This window comes from Zootoca vivipara, chromosome 5, assembly GCF_963506605.1.
Source record: "Zootoca vivipara chromosome 5, rZooViv1.1, whole genome shotgun sequence".
Classification (NCBI taxonomy): Eukaryota; Metazoa; Chordata; class Lepidosauria; order Squamata; family Lacertidae; genus Zootoca; species Zootoca vivipara.
This window is the reverse complement of record NC_083280.1, coordinates 83,963,026-83,982,345: the sequence shown is the minus strand read 5'-3', so window position 1 is coordinate 83,982,345 and position 19,320 is coordinate 83,963,026. Positions and strand designations below refer to the sequence as shown.

General features: G+C 42.1%; 1 protein-coding gene across 1 annotated transcript in view; it reads left to right on the top strand.

The window, feature by feature from the left end:
* Positions 1 to 19,320, top strand: part of LRMDA (leucine rich melanocyte differentiation associated) — a 748,100-nt gene that overhangs the window by 413,051 nt on the left and 315,729 nt on the right. Inside the window, exons 3-4 of the mRNA XM_060275030.1 lie at positions 8,671 to 8,802; positions 14,617 to 14,751. Coding sequence (XP_060131013.1) covers positions 8,671 to 8,802; positions 14,617 to 14,751 — 267 coding nt within the window. The remainder of the gene's footprint in view (positions 1 to 8,670; positions 8,803 to 14,616; positions 14,752 to 19,320) is intronic.

The following is a 19,320-nucleotide window of genomic DNA, read 5'->3' as shown; positions in this document are numbered from 1 at the left end:
TGGCAAAGAGAAAATGGCTGATGCTGACCAGCAAAGCCCAAACAAATAAGGAAATAGTCACACTTCAGCTGTTTGGATATCTGAATCTGTGGTGTGTATAGCAGGGATTGGGCATAATTCAGGCATATACAAACTATTCCTAAACTCTGAGTTAAGTACTTTTGGAGTCCCTAAAGCAATTTAGAACTTTGATAGAGGAAGCTGACTGAAATTTGTTTTTAAATAAACATGGCTGGATACCAGAATAGCATGATAGCTTATTCCCACTTCTGGTGGGAGTGTCAGAGGATATAGGAGTACTGGGCACAAGAAATTTGCCTTATTGCAAAGCAAATAATTATGTCCCTCCATGACCTCTGCTAAATTTGTTTATCGATCAGGATGTAGAATTGGTAAGGCTTTTACTTTTAGTAAGGAATTGGTCACCCGTTTACATTTAGCAGTTGAAACAATCACAGCCAGGGCAGTGGAAAGATTCTGATGTGAATCTCGAATCCTGGTTCCAAAAATTATGGTGGACAACACTGCTAGAAAAACTTGCCCCGAAAATAAAAATACGGAGAGACCAACATACATGATGCTATTTGGGTGGTGTGTGGTGGGACTTATGATTTCATTCATGTGAGGTAGTGTGGCAGCTTTGTCTGTTGCTTATGTGTGGCTATGGATCCAATGATACAGGACTAGATTGTGATTCTGCTTTGGTCCTCACCTTGCTGAAAGTTCAGCAAAGAGAACATTGGAAAGAGAGAAAGTGTTATAAGTGAAATAATGTCCCCTGCTGATGAATTGGTTTGATTGCACTCACCTTATGACTGATTTTTATGTTAGAGAAGTTGTCTTTTTCTTATTTTCTTATATATGCATATTTATTTTTTAAAGATCTGTTCTTATTGTGCAGAATTCTGGAGGGTTTTTTTCTTAACGAGCATGGCTTGTTAAACCCTGTGATGCATCCTGGTTCTATCGGATTGTATTGTCATCCTTTGCTGGGAATTGTTGAACCTTACATTGGAAAATATAGCTTAAGCCTGTTTTGGGGTCAGAGTCAGTTCCACCTTTATAAGCATGATTCATTTCCTAATTTTTGGGCACCATGTCCATTAGATGATGATAAATGTTGTGCTATTCATGTGAAAATTATTTCATGCAATCATTCTGATGAGTGTGTATGTTTATTTTCCTGTCATGAAATCTAGTCATGTGAACTTGCTCAGACTGGTAAGATGGCAGAGCTTAGTTTTGGAAACTGTTTTGATAGCCCAGTTGATAAGTGGTATAGACATCCAATCTTGTAGTCATGCATTTGTTTGAATGCTTTTTTAAAGAACACTTTAAAAATTAGATAGAAGTGTGGACAATATTTCATTGTGTAACAGCACCATCTTTAATTTCTGGCAAGAGCTATTTCAAGGCATGTCCCATCTCTAGTTTATCTATAGTTAGCAGGAGGAAATGTGTGTGTGTGTGTGTGTGTGTGTGTGTGTGTGTGTGTAAGGGGGGGAATGTCATTTGGAATGAGTGAAATATATTAAGGAGAGCATAATGCGTTCTGTTTCCAATCAACACACAAGTGTATATTAGTTGCATAATGAGGAAGTCTATACAAATCTCTTGGTTTGTGTTCCTTCATTGTTGAAACAATACTGCTGCTGTTTCCTTTTTCTTTCTTTCCGATTTAATGCATAGTTCAAGATTACCAAGAGGCAAAAACTGCTTTTTAAAAAATTCATTGTAACCAAATCCTTTCCAAATGTTCTTCATCAGACCAGATGACTGGCATACAGAAAAGCTAGTAGACAGCAGTTAGTTACCCTGCATATTCAAAGCAAAAATTGCCTCTGAAAATACTCCTTTGTGCAGAAAAATGAAACCCCTTTCCTCCAAATTATGCACGAATTATAGGATGCAGATAAACTGGGGAAAGCACTACAGATTTAATCGAAGGGCTTAAATGGGGGGGGGGGGAAATGTTCCCAGAGAACTTTGTGTTCCAAAGGCTTATTTTACTCTCTTGCATACATAGCTTCTAAGTCATCAGGAGGGAGGGAGTTCGTTTGCCTGCTCAGCACACTGTTTTTGTAAGCTAATGAGGGCAAAGCGTGAGCCATAGGCAATGATGCTGTGATATTAGCTGTGACAGGGAGCTTGATCATAATTATCTTAACGAGGATAGGGTTAATTACAGTGGAAACTTAAAGTTCTTTCTGTTGGAATCAGGCAGAGCTGAATGCGTTGTGATGTTTTGTCATTTTGATGTGACTTTGGAAATTGCATTGGAAATCTCTTGGCAACGATTGCTCTCCTCCGGGAGTGGGAGTGTGAGGCCTGCAATGAGGTAACCGAGGCGGTACCTGTAGGTGAGATAATGGGCAGCTTTCATGTCATTAGAGCAGGGACAGATCAACCTGCAATGCACTTGAGTGATGCTTATTAGCCTTCTAAACCAACTAGGGAGGACGGCTACCTGCCACTACCCCTTAAGCCCTTGGTGGTGTTCATGGTACTGAGCCTGTGCCTTGTTGCTTTTAATTCGCAAAGACAGATAGAAGGTTCTTTGCTACAAACTAAGAGAGCTTACAGGCTTTCCTTGCTGCTCTTTGAGTTTTGCAGAGTTTTAATAAAAGGGATATTCCAAGAGCAGAAGCAGCCTATTCCTAATATCTAGTAAAAACAGTGATGCTAATCCCTTCTGCTTGAATAGCACTTCTCTGTTGAAGCTCCTAAAGTACTCTACAGACAAAACTTTACAATCTACTGGGTGCAATGCTGTAGGCAGGTTGATCTCTGTTCAGTAACTGGGAAAGTGAGGTCCGTGGAAACTTTATGCATTGCCAAGGATCTCTCAGGACAGTCCTGAAAACTGGATGCTTCTGACCTAGCAATGATAAGGTAAAGGGTAAAGGGACCCTGACCATTAGGTCCAGTCGTGACCGACTCTGGGGTTGCGCGCTCATCTCACATTATTGGCCGAAGGAGCCGGCGTACGGCTTCCTGGTCATGTGGCCAGCATGACAAAGCTACTTCTGGCGAACCAGAGCAGCACACGGAAATGCCGTTTACCTTCCTGGTGTAGCGGTTCCTATTTATCTACTTGCATTTTGACGTGCTTTCGAACTGCTAGGTTGGCAGGAGCTGCGACCAAGCAACGGGAGCTCACCCCGTCGCAGGGATTCGAACTGCTGACCTTCTGATCAGCAAGCCCTAGGCCCAGTGGTTTAACCCACAGTGCCACCTGGTTAACAAGCCAATTTTCACTTCTTCCTTGCACTCCACACCCACATATTGGAGATGAGAACTGAGGATGGCAGACAGTGTAATGAAAAAGACTGTTGTAGCCCTAGTATTAGGGTCACACTATATATTACATGTGGGACGCGGGTGACACTGTGGTCTAAACCAGTGTTTCTCAACCAGTGTGCCTCCAGATGTTTTGGGACTACAACTCCCATCATCCCTAGCTAGCAAGACCAGTGGTCAGGAATGATGGGAGTTGTAGTCCCAAAACATCTGGAGGCACACTGGTTGAAAAACACTGGTCTAAACCACTGAGGCTTGAGCTTGCCGATCAAAAGGTCGGCGGTTCGAATCCCCGCAATGGGGTGAGCTCCCTTTGTTCGGTCCCAGCTCCTGCAAAACTAGCAGTTCGAAAGCACGCCAGAAAGTGCAAGTAGATTAATAGGTACCGCTCTGGCGGGAATGTAAACGGCGTTTCTGTGTCGATGTTCTGCTGTGCCAGAAGCAGCTTAGTCATGCTGGCCACACATGACCCAGAAAAACTATCTGCAGAGTGGACAAACGCCAGCTCCCTCGGCCTCTAAAGCGAGATGAGCGCCGCAACCCCAGAGTCGTTTGCGACTGGACTTAACTGTCAGGGGTCCTTTACCTTTACTTTACATATTGCTGTACATGCAACATGGGGCAAGGGCTGTAGCTCAGCAGCAGAGCATGTCTCACATGCAGAAGGTCCTAGGTTCAGTACTTGGCTTTTCCAGACAGGATTGGGAATGTCCCATTCCCAAAACTCTGGAGAACCACAACCAATGAGTGTAGACAATACTGAGCTATATGGACCACTGGTCTGGCTCAATATAAAGTGGCTTCCTAAGCAGCTCAGAACTCTAAATATTTATGCCTGAACAGACAATTTGGAGCAGGGTAATTGGGATCAGAGAGGCATGAAGGTAGGTGAGAACGGAGCAGGGTTATTATTATACTCCTTATTCTCACTTGTAGCCTCTCCACCCCTGCCATGTGCTCTGAAAAATGGAGCTGATTAAATGGTGAAGGCGGGCAGTGCACAAAGGCTTCCTTGAAAACTGCAGGAATGAAGAACACTTTAAAAAAAGCTTTTTTTAAAAAAAATCCCAAACTGGAATTAAGATTGCCAGAAGAAATATCAACAACCTCAGATATGCTGAAGACGCAACCTTGATGGCAGAAAGTGAGGAGGAATTAAAGAACCTTTTAATGAGGGTGAAAGAGGAGAGTGCAAAATATGGTCTGAAGCTCAACATCAAAAAAAACTAAGATCATGGCCACTGGTCCCATCACCTCCTGGCAAACAGAAGGGAAAGAAATGGAGGCAGTGAGAGATTTTACTTTCTTGGGCTCCATGATCACTGCAGATGGTGACAACAGTCACAAAATTAAAAGATGCCTGCTTCTTGGGAGAAAAGCAATGACAAACCTAGACAGCATCTTAAAAAGTAGAGACACCACCTTGCCGACAAAGGTCCGTATAGTTAAAGCTATGGTTTCCCCAGTAGTGATGTATGGAAGTGAGAGCTGGACCATAAAGAAGGCTGATCGCCGAAGAATTGATGCTTTTGAATTATGGTGCTGGAGGAGACTCTGGAAAGTCCCATGGACTGCAAGAAGATCAAACCTATCCATTCTGAAGGAAATTAGCCCTGAGTGCTCACTGGAAGGACAGATCCTGAAGCTGAGGCTCCAATACTTTGGCCACCTTGTGAGAAGAGAAGACTCCCTGGAAAAGACCCTGATGTTGGGAAAGATGAAGGGCACAAGGAGAAGGGGACAACATAGGATGAGATGGTTGGATAGTGGAAGCTACCAACATGAGTTTGACCAAACTGCAGGAGGCAGTGGAAGACAGGAGTGCCTGGTGTGCTCTGGTCCATAGGGTCACGAAGAGTCGGGCATGACTAAACGACTAAACAACAACAACAACAACAATGTTGGATATGGACTGAACACCATGGACTGAACACAACACCCCTGCTGATGACATGGAAAGGAGAATAAACAAACAAGACCTTGTGTAACTAGAGACAGATCCAAGTAACTACTGGTATGCATATTGTTGAAGGGGAGGGTAGCCATTGCTCCTTCACTCCAGCATGCCTTGCTGCAGCCTGAGATCACTTTGCACCGGGGAAGGTGTAACCTAGTTAAGTCTGCATAAGTGCATTCTTTGTTCCATCTTGAGACTGTTAGGAAACTGCAGGCTGTGGCTTTTTATCCTCTCCTACAACATCCTCTTGCAAACTCAAAAGTTTGCTTGCTACTCTCTGGCTTTGCGTTGCCCCTAAAAAAAAAGGTATGGCACTTCTTTGTAGTGTGATTCCTTAAAACAAAAGGAAAGAAAAATTCCATGTGAGAGTGACTAATGATATTACACGGCAAAAATGATCAAGCCCTAGCCAGGTGTGGAGGAGGGTTTTGCACACAATCTTCTCTGTTCCTGCCTAAAGCTTAGGCGGGCATTGTGCCCTAGCCTCTGTTTTGGAAATAAAGGGGCTACCTCAATAGGCAACTCTCTGTCTCTCTCTCGCTCCTTTGTCCCACTTCATGGCATGTCATTTTGTTTTATGCCTCCCCTCCAGCAGTTTTGGATGTGTGCTTTATTCTTCTTGCCAGTTGCCAACCATTTGCAGATTCTCATGATAAGGGTATTATATTTGCATAACACAACTCATGAACAATGTGCATTTCGAGGCTGACACAGACCAGAGCCCCAGCAATGCATACTCACAAAGGGCCTATTAGCGTCCCATAAGGCTCTGTGGTGTTGACAGGGTGGTGGCCTTTTTTGAACTCCCTTTGGCAAGCGGAAAGACTTTTTTTTTCCTTTTTAAAGCAATAAACTGAAGATTGGACATAATCCACTACTAACTATTTATACGGAGAGAGCATTTAAATGGGCACTGCCAGTTAGGCTTTATTATGAACCTAAAGTTAACAATCATAACCACACAATCTGTTTATTGCTTCTTCTCCTGTGTGGCTTACAGAAGAGCGTGAGGCCAGGATCATTTAGAGCAGCAGTTTCTCCTGCCCCATGGACCATTTGGAAATTTCTGAGGGACTTAGCATTTGGGGAAGGGTGTTTTTTTTGGGGGGGGGTGCCATGACACTGGAACACAAACAGATTCATTTCCCTCACAATCTGATGCGGCAGCATTCGGATACGTGCATTCCATTGCTTTTTATTTACTTTCAGAATGGATTGGCAGGGGCGCCAGAAATTGCTGCTTAATATATTTTCCAGCAAAACCAGTAGAATGTATAGCAGCACCCAACTCGCTTTTCGTCCAAGCACGTTGCGCCCACTCGCAACCCTTTTCAGTTTTTCGAGTAGGCTGGTATGGGCTCTGTGAGGGCCACTCCAGCTCCTTTCTCACTCAGCAGATGAGCTCAGTATTAAAAAATAAAAAAGGCTGATAAATGTACTCGGAATGTGCCTACTGCATGCAGCAATCAGTGGAAACAGGTGCACTTGCATTGTTTGGGCTGCCTGAAACAATGGCCAGGCTGTGCTCAGGTGAGGAGCAAATGGAGATGGGGGTCTGTGGCAAAAGGGAACAGCCCATGATATGTTACCACACATGTGACAAACACCCCCACCCCCCAAATGCAGTAGTGAGCTTCCGTACCAGCAGTTACTGCAGATATATAACAGGTTGTTCTTTATTATTAGATTTTTCTATGCTAAAGGGAAATCTGGGTTAAAAGAGGCAGAAGTATGGTGACTGTGTAATGTGGGCGTTGCAAAAAATAAAATAAAAATGTGCGCGCGAATGGCTCTGATTCCACAATAAACTCCCATCTGGAAGCACCCTTTGTAATTCACATCACTTTTGAACCTGAGTAGAGGACTACTGAGAAGCATGGAGTTTCTCTGGTTATTTATAGTTAACACTGTGGTGTCCTTGAAGCTTAGCATGAAGGTCACATTTCCCCCCCCCCTTCGTACATAGGACTTTTCATTCCATTCTTTTATTAAGGGGCTATAAGTTTTGGATAAGACAATTTCATCTAACCTACCCTTGCCAGGTTTAAATTTTTGAATTGGGTGGATAAATATTTGTTAATTTCCCCCACAGCATGCCTGTTATATGCCTGCAATAGAGCATATCTCATGCAGACCTTGAAGAAGGGTGTTAAAGAGGGAGGGAATAATTCCCTTTAGTATAAATGTCATTGGACAGTGAATAAATAGTGTAGACTTGCATCTCCCTTATTCATCACATTTTATAAAATAGTGAGGAGATAAAGTGATGATCCTCGCCACTGGTAGGCATACTAGCTCAGCTGTCAAGTCATGCAACCTCAGCATATCTCTAGGTGTCTGGTAGGTGAATGAGCTGTGAGTGTGTGTGTGTGTGTGTGTGTGTGTGTGTGTGTGTGTGTGTGTATGCTCCATATACCATGCCCATCTTAGGTGATTAGTGTGAAGATTCCCCCACCCATTTCTGTAAGAACTTGCAAAGCTATGAAATCAAGAGTTAAAACTCAAAACAGTGGCCCAGCAAAGTGACGAAGCCAGACTTTTTAATTCCTTCCTCCTAGCTTTCCTAATTGGCTGCCAAATTTCTACAAATGTCTATGTGTTTACAACCCGAAGAGCTGTGTTTCCATGCTGAAAAGATTTTGCTTGTTACTTTTAAATCTCAGTGTTTTGTGCATGTCTGTGTGTTTTGTGGGCAGGCATTGCAGGCAGCAGGGGGGGCATCATTGTAAAAAAAAATTTTTTTTTGCTGTTTCTGGGTGATTCAGGGCACTCTAGCATTTTATATTTTGTGCTTAAAAAAACAAAAAACAACCACAACCACCACAACGAAAAACTCTAGACAGAGAGAAATTCTGTGGTTAATAAAATAAAAATCATGAAAGGGAAAGGAAAAACTTCCCATCATATCCCCCCCCCCCCGCACGCGCAGTTTTATATATAGGGTAGCTGCTGAGAACAATTCTTGAAGTTGTATTTATTATTGTTAGTGGGGTATGATATTTCATGGCAGAAATGATGGATGACAACTTAAATTTGTGTCCAGGGAATGAAGGTGAACTGTGACAGAGTTATTTATCTTGGGAATGGAGGTTAGGGTCAGGCGAGGCTGGGTGCCTGAAGGCACAAGACATTGACAAATTCATCCTGCAGGCCTCATATCTGAAGCCTTTTGTTTTGGATCCTGGCTACTCACTAAGTGACCCCCATCCTTCATTCTGCCAGCCTGCAAAGAAGGATGTGTTGCTGTACCGACACTCCCCTTGCCACTAATTCTTGTCATTCAGTCTCCTGACAGGACTAAACCAAAACTCTTCCCGCTCCTTGAAAGGGAAGGTTAAAATATTTATTTCAGCTCATAATGGCCTCCCTGATTTACTGGAGTATCATTTTTCCTGTTGCCTTTGTCGTTGCAGGTCACTGGAAGGACTGGAGACATTTAACGGCTTGGAAGAGCTGATCTTGGACAACAATCTCCTCCGGAATGACCTCCGGTTACCCAGGTTACCACACCTCCATACCCTGATGCTGAACAAGAACCAAATATCCTTCCAAAAGAGAGGGTGGGGAGGGAGGGGGAGAAAGGCCCTGCCAAATGTCGAATAATCCTTATGTGTCAGCCAAATTAAAGTATGTAAAATGTCGCTAGTTTGCAGACAAAGCATCCTCTCCCTTTCTCTTGTCACTCAGAATACTTCAAAGTAATTTATTACAGGTCATTCATAAACGAAATGCCTCACTATATCTTCCTGTTGCTCCGTTTTTTAGTGCGAGCCCTAAGTTTATGGCTCTGAAGGAATCTTTGTCAATAGATTGAGAGGTGGAAATAGCAGCCAGTTTTGCGCTTAACAGAACCCAGCCTGCTTGGGTTCTGTGGCAGGCTGACCTCTAGTGGAATAGTGTGTGCAGTGAAACAAGATTAAAACATTAGGTTGGTTTTTTTTCACATGTACATAAAATGCTTCTTAAAGAAAATATACATCTTGTTTAATTTGGCAGCAGCAATCACTTGATGGGAGCAAATAGGGCCATGTTAGCCATTAGGTTAGAAAGGGTCAAGAATAGTTTCCCACCCTTTGCTGTTTTGTGAATAACACTGATTGCCTGAGTGTAGCTGTGTGGTTGTTACTTCCTGTTCTGGGCTCTTTTAAAACATTGAGCCACTCCGAGCGTGGCAGCTGTTCCCTTATCGCACAAACAGCATTGTTGCTTGGTATTATTGGAAATGCTGGTGGTCTGCACTGCAGGACAGGCAGCAGCGAAGCCATGCAATATTGCATGCTGAGTCTGAGCTGAAAATATCAGTTCAGTTTTAGCTTAATTTTCATTGTTTTCAAAAGATCTTTTTCTGTGTTTCGTCCAACACTGGGATGCAAAGAGGGTGGGGGCAAAGATGCGTGTTACCAGCTCTCTTCTCAGCCAAGTCTAATACTTTGCCCAAGTAATCAGCCACAATACCCAGGAAGCCTGGACATTTTATAGGCTTTAAAAGAATGGGCTTGGAAGCCTTTGAGTGGCCTGTCACTAGTAAGGATTGACTGGCAATTTTTTAAGCAGAGAATGACTATCCTTAGGCAAGTCAAAGGTCTTAATGACAATTAAGCTCCTGTAAATTAATCAAGTATTTTACACATACACTCTCATGTAGCCTTCACAAACCTGTTACTTGCCAGATGTTTTGGACTACAACTCCCATCAGCCTCTGTGTTGGCTGGGACTGATGGGAGTTGCTGGGCAAAGCATGTGGAGAGCGCCAGGTTGGTGAAGCTGCTCTGGCGGTGCTGATTTGTCAACATACTCATAATAGTAAGTACAATACAAAGTAATCATTTAGATCAGCAGAGTGTTCAAAACACTCAAATATATGTGGAATTCCTACAACACCCTGTAAGATACTGCTATTCCAGTATTAAAGATGATGAAATGAGGGATAGCAAATTAATGGCTATGGCAATATTTGAACTAGGGGGGGGGTCCCAATCTCACATTTGATGCCACTACAGTACACTCACTACTGAACACAGGGGTCCAGGATAGAGAAAATGTGTACACAAACAGGGCCCCATATTTTGAGCGCCATATTTCTATGCCATACGCAAAATGGCACTAGAGGTTTCCACATTGATTGCAAGGTAGCTGGCAGCAAGTGTTTAGAGGAATGTTCCCCACAATCCTCTGTGGTGGCGCAAGTGATCCTGGGATGATGCATTCATAATACAGAGATAAGTAGACCAGAAACAGCAGCCAAGAGACTTGGCATGCCCTATTTCCAATATGGTGAGTGCCCCATAAGAAATGAAGTGCGGCTTAGGTGGTTAAAGGTGGTTAATTGTGGGCAAAGTACGTAGTTTCCGGGCTCAATTCAAAGGGCTGGTTATGACCTATAAAGCTTTATGTGGCTCAGGACCTCAAGGACTGTCGTAGTCTACCTACATGCACTGACTTGGACCATGTGACCATTATCTGAGGCCCTATTTCATACAGGAGTTTTGGAGGGTAGCGACCCAAGAATGTGCCTTGTGAAATGCTACCCCCCTGGGGGGGGGGCTCTTGGGCTTGGGCGATCAGTTCGGCGGTTCAAATCCCCACGACGGGGTGAGCTGCCATTGTTTGGTCCCAGCTCCTGCCCACCTAGCAATTCAAAAGCACGTCAAAGTGCAAGTAGATAAATAGGTACCACTCCGGCGGGAAGGTAAATGGCATTTCTGTGCGCTGCTCTGGTTTCACCAGAAGCGGCTTATTCATGCTGGCCACATGACCCGGAAGCTGTACGCTGGCTTCCTCGGCCAGTAAAGCGAGATGAGCACTGCAACCCCAGAGTCGTCTGCGACTGGACCTAACAGTCAGGGATCCTTTACCTTTACCTTTTTTAATTTGAATGGTGGCATTGTGGCCTCTTTTATTTTGGCGGGACCTATGTTTTATCTGTATAGCTGTGATTTAAAGTTTTTGTTGTTGTTTGGTTTTAACGTCTTCAACATCACCACCACTGTTGCGACCGGCTCCCTCTTTTTTCCCCATAGTCTGTCTTCACACCCTCTAAGCACCAATTTGCTCTTGTATTAGTGAGTATGAATTGAGAGCAGGGGAGGGAAGAGGTGACTTAACCCTTTCCCCATGGACTGTTTGCCCTCTAAAGATCATCCTCCCCACTCTGCTTTTCTCCCTGTGGTTGAGATGATGTGAGCCAGCATCTTTCCCCCTCTTAGTGGACTGAACAACTATCCTGGGAAGGACAATAGTTGACAGAACAATGGGCCATGGGGGGAAGGATTAAGTCTAATGCTGTTCTGACTAAATCTGGAGCACTGTGGCTGAATTAAAATGGAAAAACTGAGCTGTTTATATGCTTCATTCATCCTGCTTGGCTGCTTCATGTGTCATTTTGCCCAGTATCTGAAAAATGGGGGTGGGGGTGGAATCCTACCACAAGCATTATGCTGTATATGATACAGCTGCAAGCATTATGCTTGTTGGCTGCTGCAAATAAGATGCAAATTGGAGTGCATGTAGCGAAGGGAAGGTCTTTAAGGGCAAAAGTTCTGTTTCTATCCTGTGGTGATACTCTTGCCCTTCAGTTATTGAGGTGAAGAAATGGCGTACATTCCATCTGCAAGAGATAACAAAGATAACAGGAAAACATAAATCAATGCTGGGGACAAGGAACATAAAAGAACTGAGCATTCAAGATAGCCACATAATAATTGTTGCACACAACTCCAGGAATGGAAGAGTAAAAGAGTGAATTGTTCACTTAAACCAGTAATTTGTTACATTGTTTATTTATTGATACATGCAATTTATAGGCTGCCCTTTAGCTGAAGTTCTTTGGGCGGCTTACAGGTATTAAAACAAGCAAAATTATAATAAAGTAATAAAGGTAAAGGTAAAGGGACCCCTGACCATTAGGTCCAGTCGTGACCGACTCTGGGGTTGCGCGCTCATCTCGCATTATTGGCCGAGGGAGCCGGCATATAGCTTCCAGGTCATGTGGCCAGCATGACAAAGCTGCTTCTGGCAAACCAGAGCAGCACATGGAAACGCCGTTTACCTTCCCGCTGTAGCGGTTCCTATTTATCTACTTGCACTTTGAGGTGCTTTCGAACTGCTAGGTTGGCAGGAGCTGGGACCAAGCAACGGGAGCTCACCCTGTCACAGGGATTCGAACCACCGACCTTCTGATCAGCAAGTCCTAGGCTCAGTGGTTTAACCACAGCGCCACCTGGGTCCCATAAAGTAATAAAAGACAGCTAATGCAGGATCACCATAAACTAACAAGAATCCGTTTAAAAGAGAAAACAGAGAAAATGAGAATTTGCAGCACTAAATCAATTAGAACAAGGGGCAGAGAAACAAAGAGTAAGAAGCAGAACTGCTTGTGTTTGCCCTTCACCTTTTGCCAATTGGCATTAGGTATTAGCACACCTTCCCTCCTCATGATGCTGATCCCTATTTGTGACCTTTCATTCTGGGATTTCTCAGGCTAGTTTTATGCCAGTTTTTTTTTTTTTAACCTGACATGTTACTAGTGCTATTCATAACACCGGTCCTAGGAGACCTACATTGGCTCCCAGTACGTTTCCGAGCACAATTCAAAGTGTTGGTGTGGACCTTTAAAGCCCTAAACGGCCTCGGTCCAGTATACCTGAAGGAGCGTCTCCACCCCCATTGTTCAGCCCGGACACTGAGATCCAGCGCCGAGGGCCTTCTGGCGGTTCACTCACTGTGAGAAGCAAAGCTACAGGGAACCAGGCAAAGGGCCTTCTCGGTAGTGGCGCCTGCCCTGTGGTACGCCCTTCCATTGGAGGTCAGGGAGATGAACAACTACCTGACATTTAGAAAACACCTAAAGGCAGCCCTGTTTAGGGAAGTTTTTAATCTGTGATATTTTAATGTATTTTGGTAATTGTTGGAAGCCGCCTAGAGTGGCAGGGGAAACCCAGCCAGATGGGCGGGGTATAAATAAAATAATAATAATAATAATAATAATAATAATAATAATAATAATAATAATAATAATGTCATGTGCACCAGCAGTGTGGTAGTGTTTGGGTGGGAACGGCTTTGAGCCTGCACAACCAATTTGACATCCTTTCCTCACACCTTTCTTCCATGCCCCATCTTTGATTTTCATGGTGGATCTGTGAGAACCAAGATTTCTCTATTTTCACTTGCCTTCCAAATCCTAGATGCAAAGCAGGGCTCTTAAGGAACTGAACAAAGGAGTGTTTAGGGAAGCTTTTAATGTTTGATGGATTTCTATATTTTAATGTTTTGTTGGAAGCTGCCCAGAGTGGCTGGGGGAACCCAGCCAGATGGGCGGGGTATAAAATAATAATAATAATAATAATAATAATAATAATAATAATAATAATAATAATAATAGAACCAGGGTTTATGTTTCTTCTTAAAGGGTCCGGGGGGGGGGGGTCTTTGAAGTCTTTAAGTTAGCACACATAACACAATGTCAGATTTAGGAAGATTCTCAAGTCTTTGGAAACTGTGCGCTAGACACTCTTGTCAAATATGTACATTTTGACACAAAAGTCCAGCTCTGGTTGAAGAAATGATTGCGGCACTTCTTTCTTTCTTTCTTTCTTTCTTTCTTTCTTTCTTTCTTTCTTTCTTTCTTTCTTTCTTTCTTTCTTTCGCAACCTAGAACTGTACTACAAATGCTTTATATCCTGTTTTGGGAGTTGTGTGTATGTTTGTAGTGGATGCATTAAATCAACTTCAATGTAAGATATCCAAGATTTCATGTGGTCACTCTGCCACTTTAATGGCAGGTTTTACTGTTTCCTTCCACTCTGAAGTTGTGTGTGCTATAAACTGTGGAGCAGTAATACCATCATGTTCCTGGTAACATCTGATCAAGCATTTATGCCTATGCACCAATTAATGCTGCAGTGCCACCAAAAGCACTTTTGTTCTTTATGGTGCATTTGGGCTGCTGTCATTTAACTCCATTTTAAATCTCATTTTTCCTAGGGACTGTAATGCATTTAGTGATGAATGTACTGTGAAAGTAACTGCTGCTTGTTGCCATGTTGGAAAAGTTTCATGGCTTTAGCAATCACTAACCATTTCCCCATCCAACATCCATCATTTTGTCAAAGTTTTTTAATGTGTTGCAGAGAGTCATCTAGAAAAGAAGAAAAGAGGAGGAAAAAAATAATGAAGGAGGGGGACCCAAGACCTTCCATTTTATGCCAAAAAAATGACTTGGATGTAGTCCCCTTTACGCTAGCAACAATCAATGTTACATTTGCCTGCGTATAATATGGTGTGTGTGTGTAAATGGAGTTATTTAACAGTCTCCCTTTTGTTACTGAATCCTTAACCCATAATCTTGAGTACATAACAGAACTGGAAAGCCTGCTAGATCATCTGGTTGAAGTAGTGCCTTCCTTGGAGTACCTGAGTTTGCTTGGTAATACAGCATGTCCAAATGAACTGGTCTGCAAAGACAAGGATGAGGGAGACTATCAGAGGTACAGGTTAGTATCTTGGATTATACATGCATAACTTTCAAATGTAAAATATTTAGTATTGCATTCAGCTAACCTCTGCTCAGAGTAGTAGACCCACTGAAATTAATGGATCAAGGTTGTCACAGTCATTTACGAAACAAAAAATAAAATAAAAAATCCTTCCAGTAGCACCTTAGAGACCAACTAAGTTTGTCATAGGTATGAGCTTTCGTGTGCACGCACTATGACAAACTTAGTTGGTCTCTAAGGTGCTACTGGAAGGAATTTTGTTTTATTTTTTGTTTCGTAAATGACTGTGACAACCTTGATCCATTAAAGTCAGACCAACACGGCTACCTACCTGTAACAGTCATTTACAGTAAGCCCACAACTTGTGCACATTCAGCTTTACAGTACATGTGTGGCAAAATAAAAAATAAAAAGAGGGTGGAGTTTCAGGAAAAAATGACAGCGGTAATCCCACCCACCATTGAAACCAATGGGTTTTGTTTATACACAGCTTTGGCTTTAGGCGCGATCCATGGAATGTACCCCCCATGTAAGTATGGCTCTGCTGTCCTTTGTGGGTCTCCTCTGAGTAAATCTCAGGTCACCACATTGAGACCCAGGAAAACACGAGCTATTAATGATGGCAGAATGAGACCTAGGCAGATCTAAGACAGCTGTACAATCCACTGGAAAGTTCTCTGGCACAGATGTTATTGAAAAAGATTCAGTGATATGAATATTTGGCTGCATACAGGACCTATGCACATATACCCAGTAAATTGCAGCAGCTGTGTATATAGACCTAATATGGAATTGCATGTTCCTATAATTGGTGAGTTCTTGTCATTCCTATTGTGTTACAAGCCCGCCAGCAAGCCCATACATGATCACATGGGGGCCACCCAAGCACCAGCAATCAGCTGTTTAACTTTGATCTGGTAACATCTACGGCACCTTAACCAGGTCATGCAATTATGTGTTTCCCCACTCCACATAATTGGCTGTCATTGTCAAGGAAACACACAACACTATAACTGCAGGACCCCAGAAAGTGGCCCCAGACCTTGGTGGCTCTCAGAACTTCCTTTCAAAGACAGACATGCATTCAGTGTTAACATGTATTTCTGGCAACAGGTGATGTAAGATGCAAGGTAGTGCTTCATGATGCAGTCACTGAGTGATGAGCCTTGTATTTTAGATAGGATGGCAAATTTCAAGCAAACTGCATGGCATTTTCTGCATAAGCATTCCACATAACCATGTTGCTCTCAAGTTAAACCTACCTACCTATTTCCAGCCTACCAGACAAGCATTCTGAAATGATGTGTGAGCAAACTGACTGTACAGTTCATAAACTTAGAACTGCATGTTCATGCTTTCAGCATAAAAATGTGTTAGAAACCTGAAAGGAGGCTTATCCAGAAGTCACGTGACATGGAAGCCACGAGATGGTTTGCTGTGGGTTTTTAGCAGTGCTGTAGTAATCTGGACAGGCCTCCCAACCTGATCTGTAGTGGCTATTTCAAGTTGAGTGCTTCAGTCTCTTTCAAAAATAGATTCAGAACTGTCTTTAGTCTAGATACTTCTATCATGCCAACTTCTGAATTGTACATAAATGTGCCATCTTGGCTTTTGCTAAGTGGCCTAGTTTGAATAAAATATTTCCCCATCGCCTTAAGCCCAAACTGGAAGGCACATTGGCTGTCCTGCGTACAAAGAGCCCAATAGTGGTGTTGCCATGTAAATTTATGAGACATTTTCACCACAGAATTGCTTAAAAATGAATGATATCGCTACAGTTTACTGTTTTTCACTTTAAGTACATTTTTCTGACAATATGCCTCCTATTAATCATTTAAGCAAAAGTAGTTCCTTAAAGGAGCTATTCAGAGGCAAGAATCCATGGTTCATTTAATGCTGTCTGGGGGAAAAAAAGTCTTGTTGAGTGACATTCTCTGTGGTTATGTGATGTAATATTTATAATATGTCACACAGCTATACATCAAAACAATCATGGCTGTTGTTGCATTTCCATGCAAAATGTTGATTCTTTTAAAAAAAGGGTCAAGATAGTTTTAGTTCATATTAAGGCAAACGATCATGCCAAAACCAGGAGGAGAATCTTACTTTAAAAATGTTAATTAAAATAGGTTTTAAAGTGAATATTATTCCGATTTGCATCATATTACTGCAGTGGAACTGAAGTGAATCTCTCTTATTACTTTCTTTTCTCCTGTAGAACTAGCATTGAATGTTCATTATTGCAGATGTAGTAATAGTTTCCCCATGAGATATATACAGTGGTACCTCGGGTTACAGACGATTTGGGTTATGTGTTTTCAGGTTGTGTACCGCGGGAAACCCGGAAGTACCAGAAAGGGTTACTTCCAGGTTCCGCTGCTTGCGCATGCGCAGAAGTGCCAAATCGCGTCATGCACAGACGTGGCGCTGCGGGATACGAACGCTGCAGGTTGTGGACATGCCTCCGTCATGGATTATGTTTGCAACCCAAGGTTCCACTGTATTGCACCTGCCCAAAAAATAACAAGATTTAAAGACCAGAGATGAAACTAATGAAAATAGGTTTTATAATATGTGACTAAGCGGCAATTCATTGAACCTACCTTTTCACACACTTACAGGTGAAACTCGAAAAATTAGAATATCGTCGAAAAGTGCATTTATTTCAGTAATGCAACTTAAAAGGTGAAACCAATATATGAGATAGATGCATGACATGCAAAGCAAGATATGTCAAGCCTTTATTTGTTGTAATTGTAATTATTTGTCGTTAGGCAGGTCAATTATAAATGGAATGTAATTAATGAAATGTAATAACATTGTTCATTTTTGTATTATTGTAACTATATGTTTTATTGCTGTGGAATTTCCAAAAGAAAGCATTTGTAAAAATTTAAAGAAAAATAAAAAATAATAAGTTGCATTACTGAAATAAATGCACTAATTTTCCGAGTTTCACCTGTATCTCAAAAGCTCTTATGTCTCATTTCCGAGCACCCCTGGAGAAATAGGGACAGAGAGGCAAGCCCCCTCCTTCCCACCCAAACCTGTGAAACCTGTAGGATCTGGCGTCAACTCTTGGCATTAAGATATTATTTCTACAGTCATTGCCTCTATAAGCACAGCTGCCAGATTGTGAAGCTCCCATATTTCACTGCTTTAAACTGGGCTACATTTTGGCCCATACTAAAGTGTACACAGGCTAATGTTTAACCCAGTCGCCTTCATAGATTCCTAAGCAAGCTGCATAAACAGAATAATATATTTATTTTGCAGTAAAAAAAGATAGGGAGTGAATTATTAAGGTGGAATTAAGAGGCTATTCATCAGTAACAGTGCTGCTTGCTGAATAGGAAGCAGGACTTATTTCCTTTGAGTAAAGGTTTTGGAAAGACCTTGGTTGTGGAGATGGGGATGATAGATAGATAGATAGATAGATAGATAGATAGATAGATAGATAGATAGATAGATAGATAGATGCAGTGCCACTGCAGTGTTGAAGTGCCTTAGCATGGAAGCAACCTGAGTGTTACTTGAGCAGCAATAATCATGTTTGCTCTGATGCAGGCATCAACATCTTCACATGTGAATCTTTGTTTCTAGAAGCTGTATTAGCCACATGGCATTGGCAAGCAAACTTTACAACACTTTGCACAAACTTAAAGGGCTTTTTAGTGTCTTGCCCGAAGGTGGCAGAAAGAGAAATCCAAAATGTTTTCGTGTTAAATACACCAGTACCCCAGTAAAATTATATCCTAGTCCAGGCATCCCCAAACTTCGGCCCTCCAGATGTTTTGGACTACAATTCCCATCTTCCCCAACCACTGGTCCTGTGGAAAGTCCACCCTCTTTTTATTTTTTATTTTGCCACGCATGTACTGTAAAGCTGAATGTGCACAAGTTGTGGGCTTACTGTAATTGACTGTTACAGGTAGGTAGACGTGTTGGTCTTACCTCCAGATGTTTTGGACTACAATTCCCATCTTCCCCGACCACTGGTCCTGTTAGCTAGGGATCATGGGAGTTGTAGGCCAAAACATCTGGAGGGCCGCAGTTTGGGGATGCCTGTCCTAGCCATTCCTGTACTTTTTTAGTTCTCTCCTGTCCCTGCAAAATATGCATTCTATATAGTGAAAAAGTAGAGAATAAATGGTTGTCTAAATCTTGTTGTGCACATTGAAAAAAAGCATATCTCAGACTTTAATAATTTTGAATGAAATCTAGGAACAAAACAAAAATGGAACAAAACAAGAATGGATCATACTGTATTGTGTGTTTGTGTGTGTATATAAATATAAATAACATTATTTTGCAAACTTTTTCCCATTGTACTCAAGGCAATTTGCAATATAAATTAACGGCTTATAGTCTATGAGGCACATTACAAATGGAAAGTGGTTCAGGGAGTAAAATATGATGCCTCTGTTAGAAATTAAATATGTATTTGAAAAGACAGCAACATAACAGCTCTGGAGTTTTGTGAAATTACTAAATATATCAGATTGTTAATTTATTTTTTACGTGATTAATATTGCACATGAGTTATTACTATTAATTATGAATAAT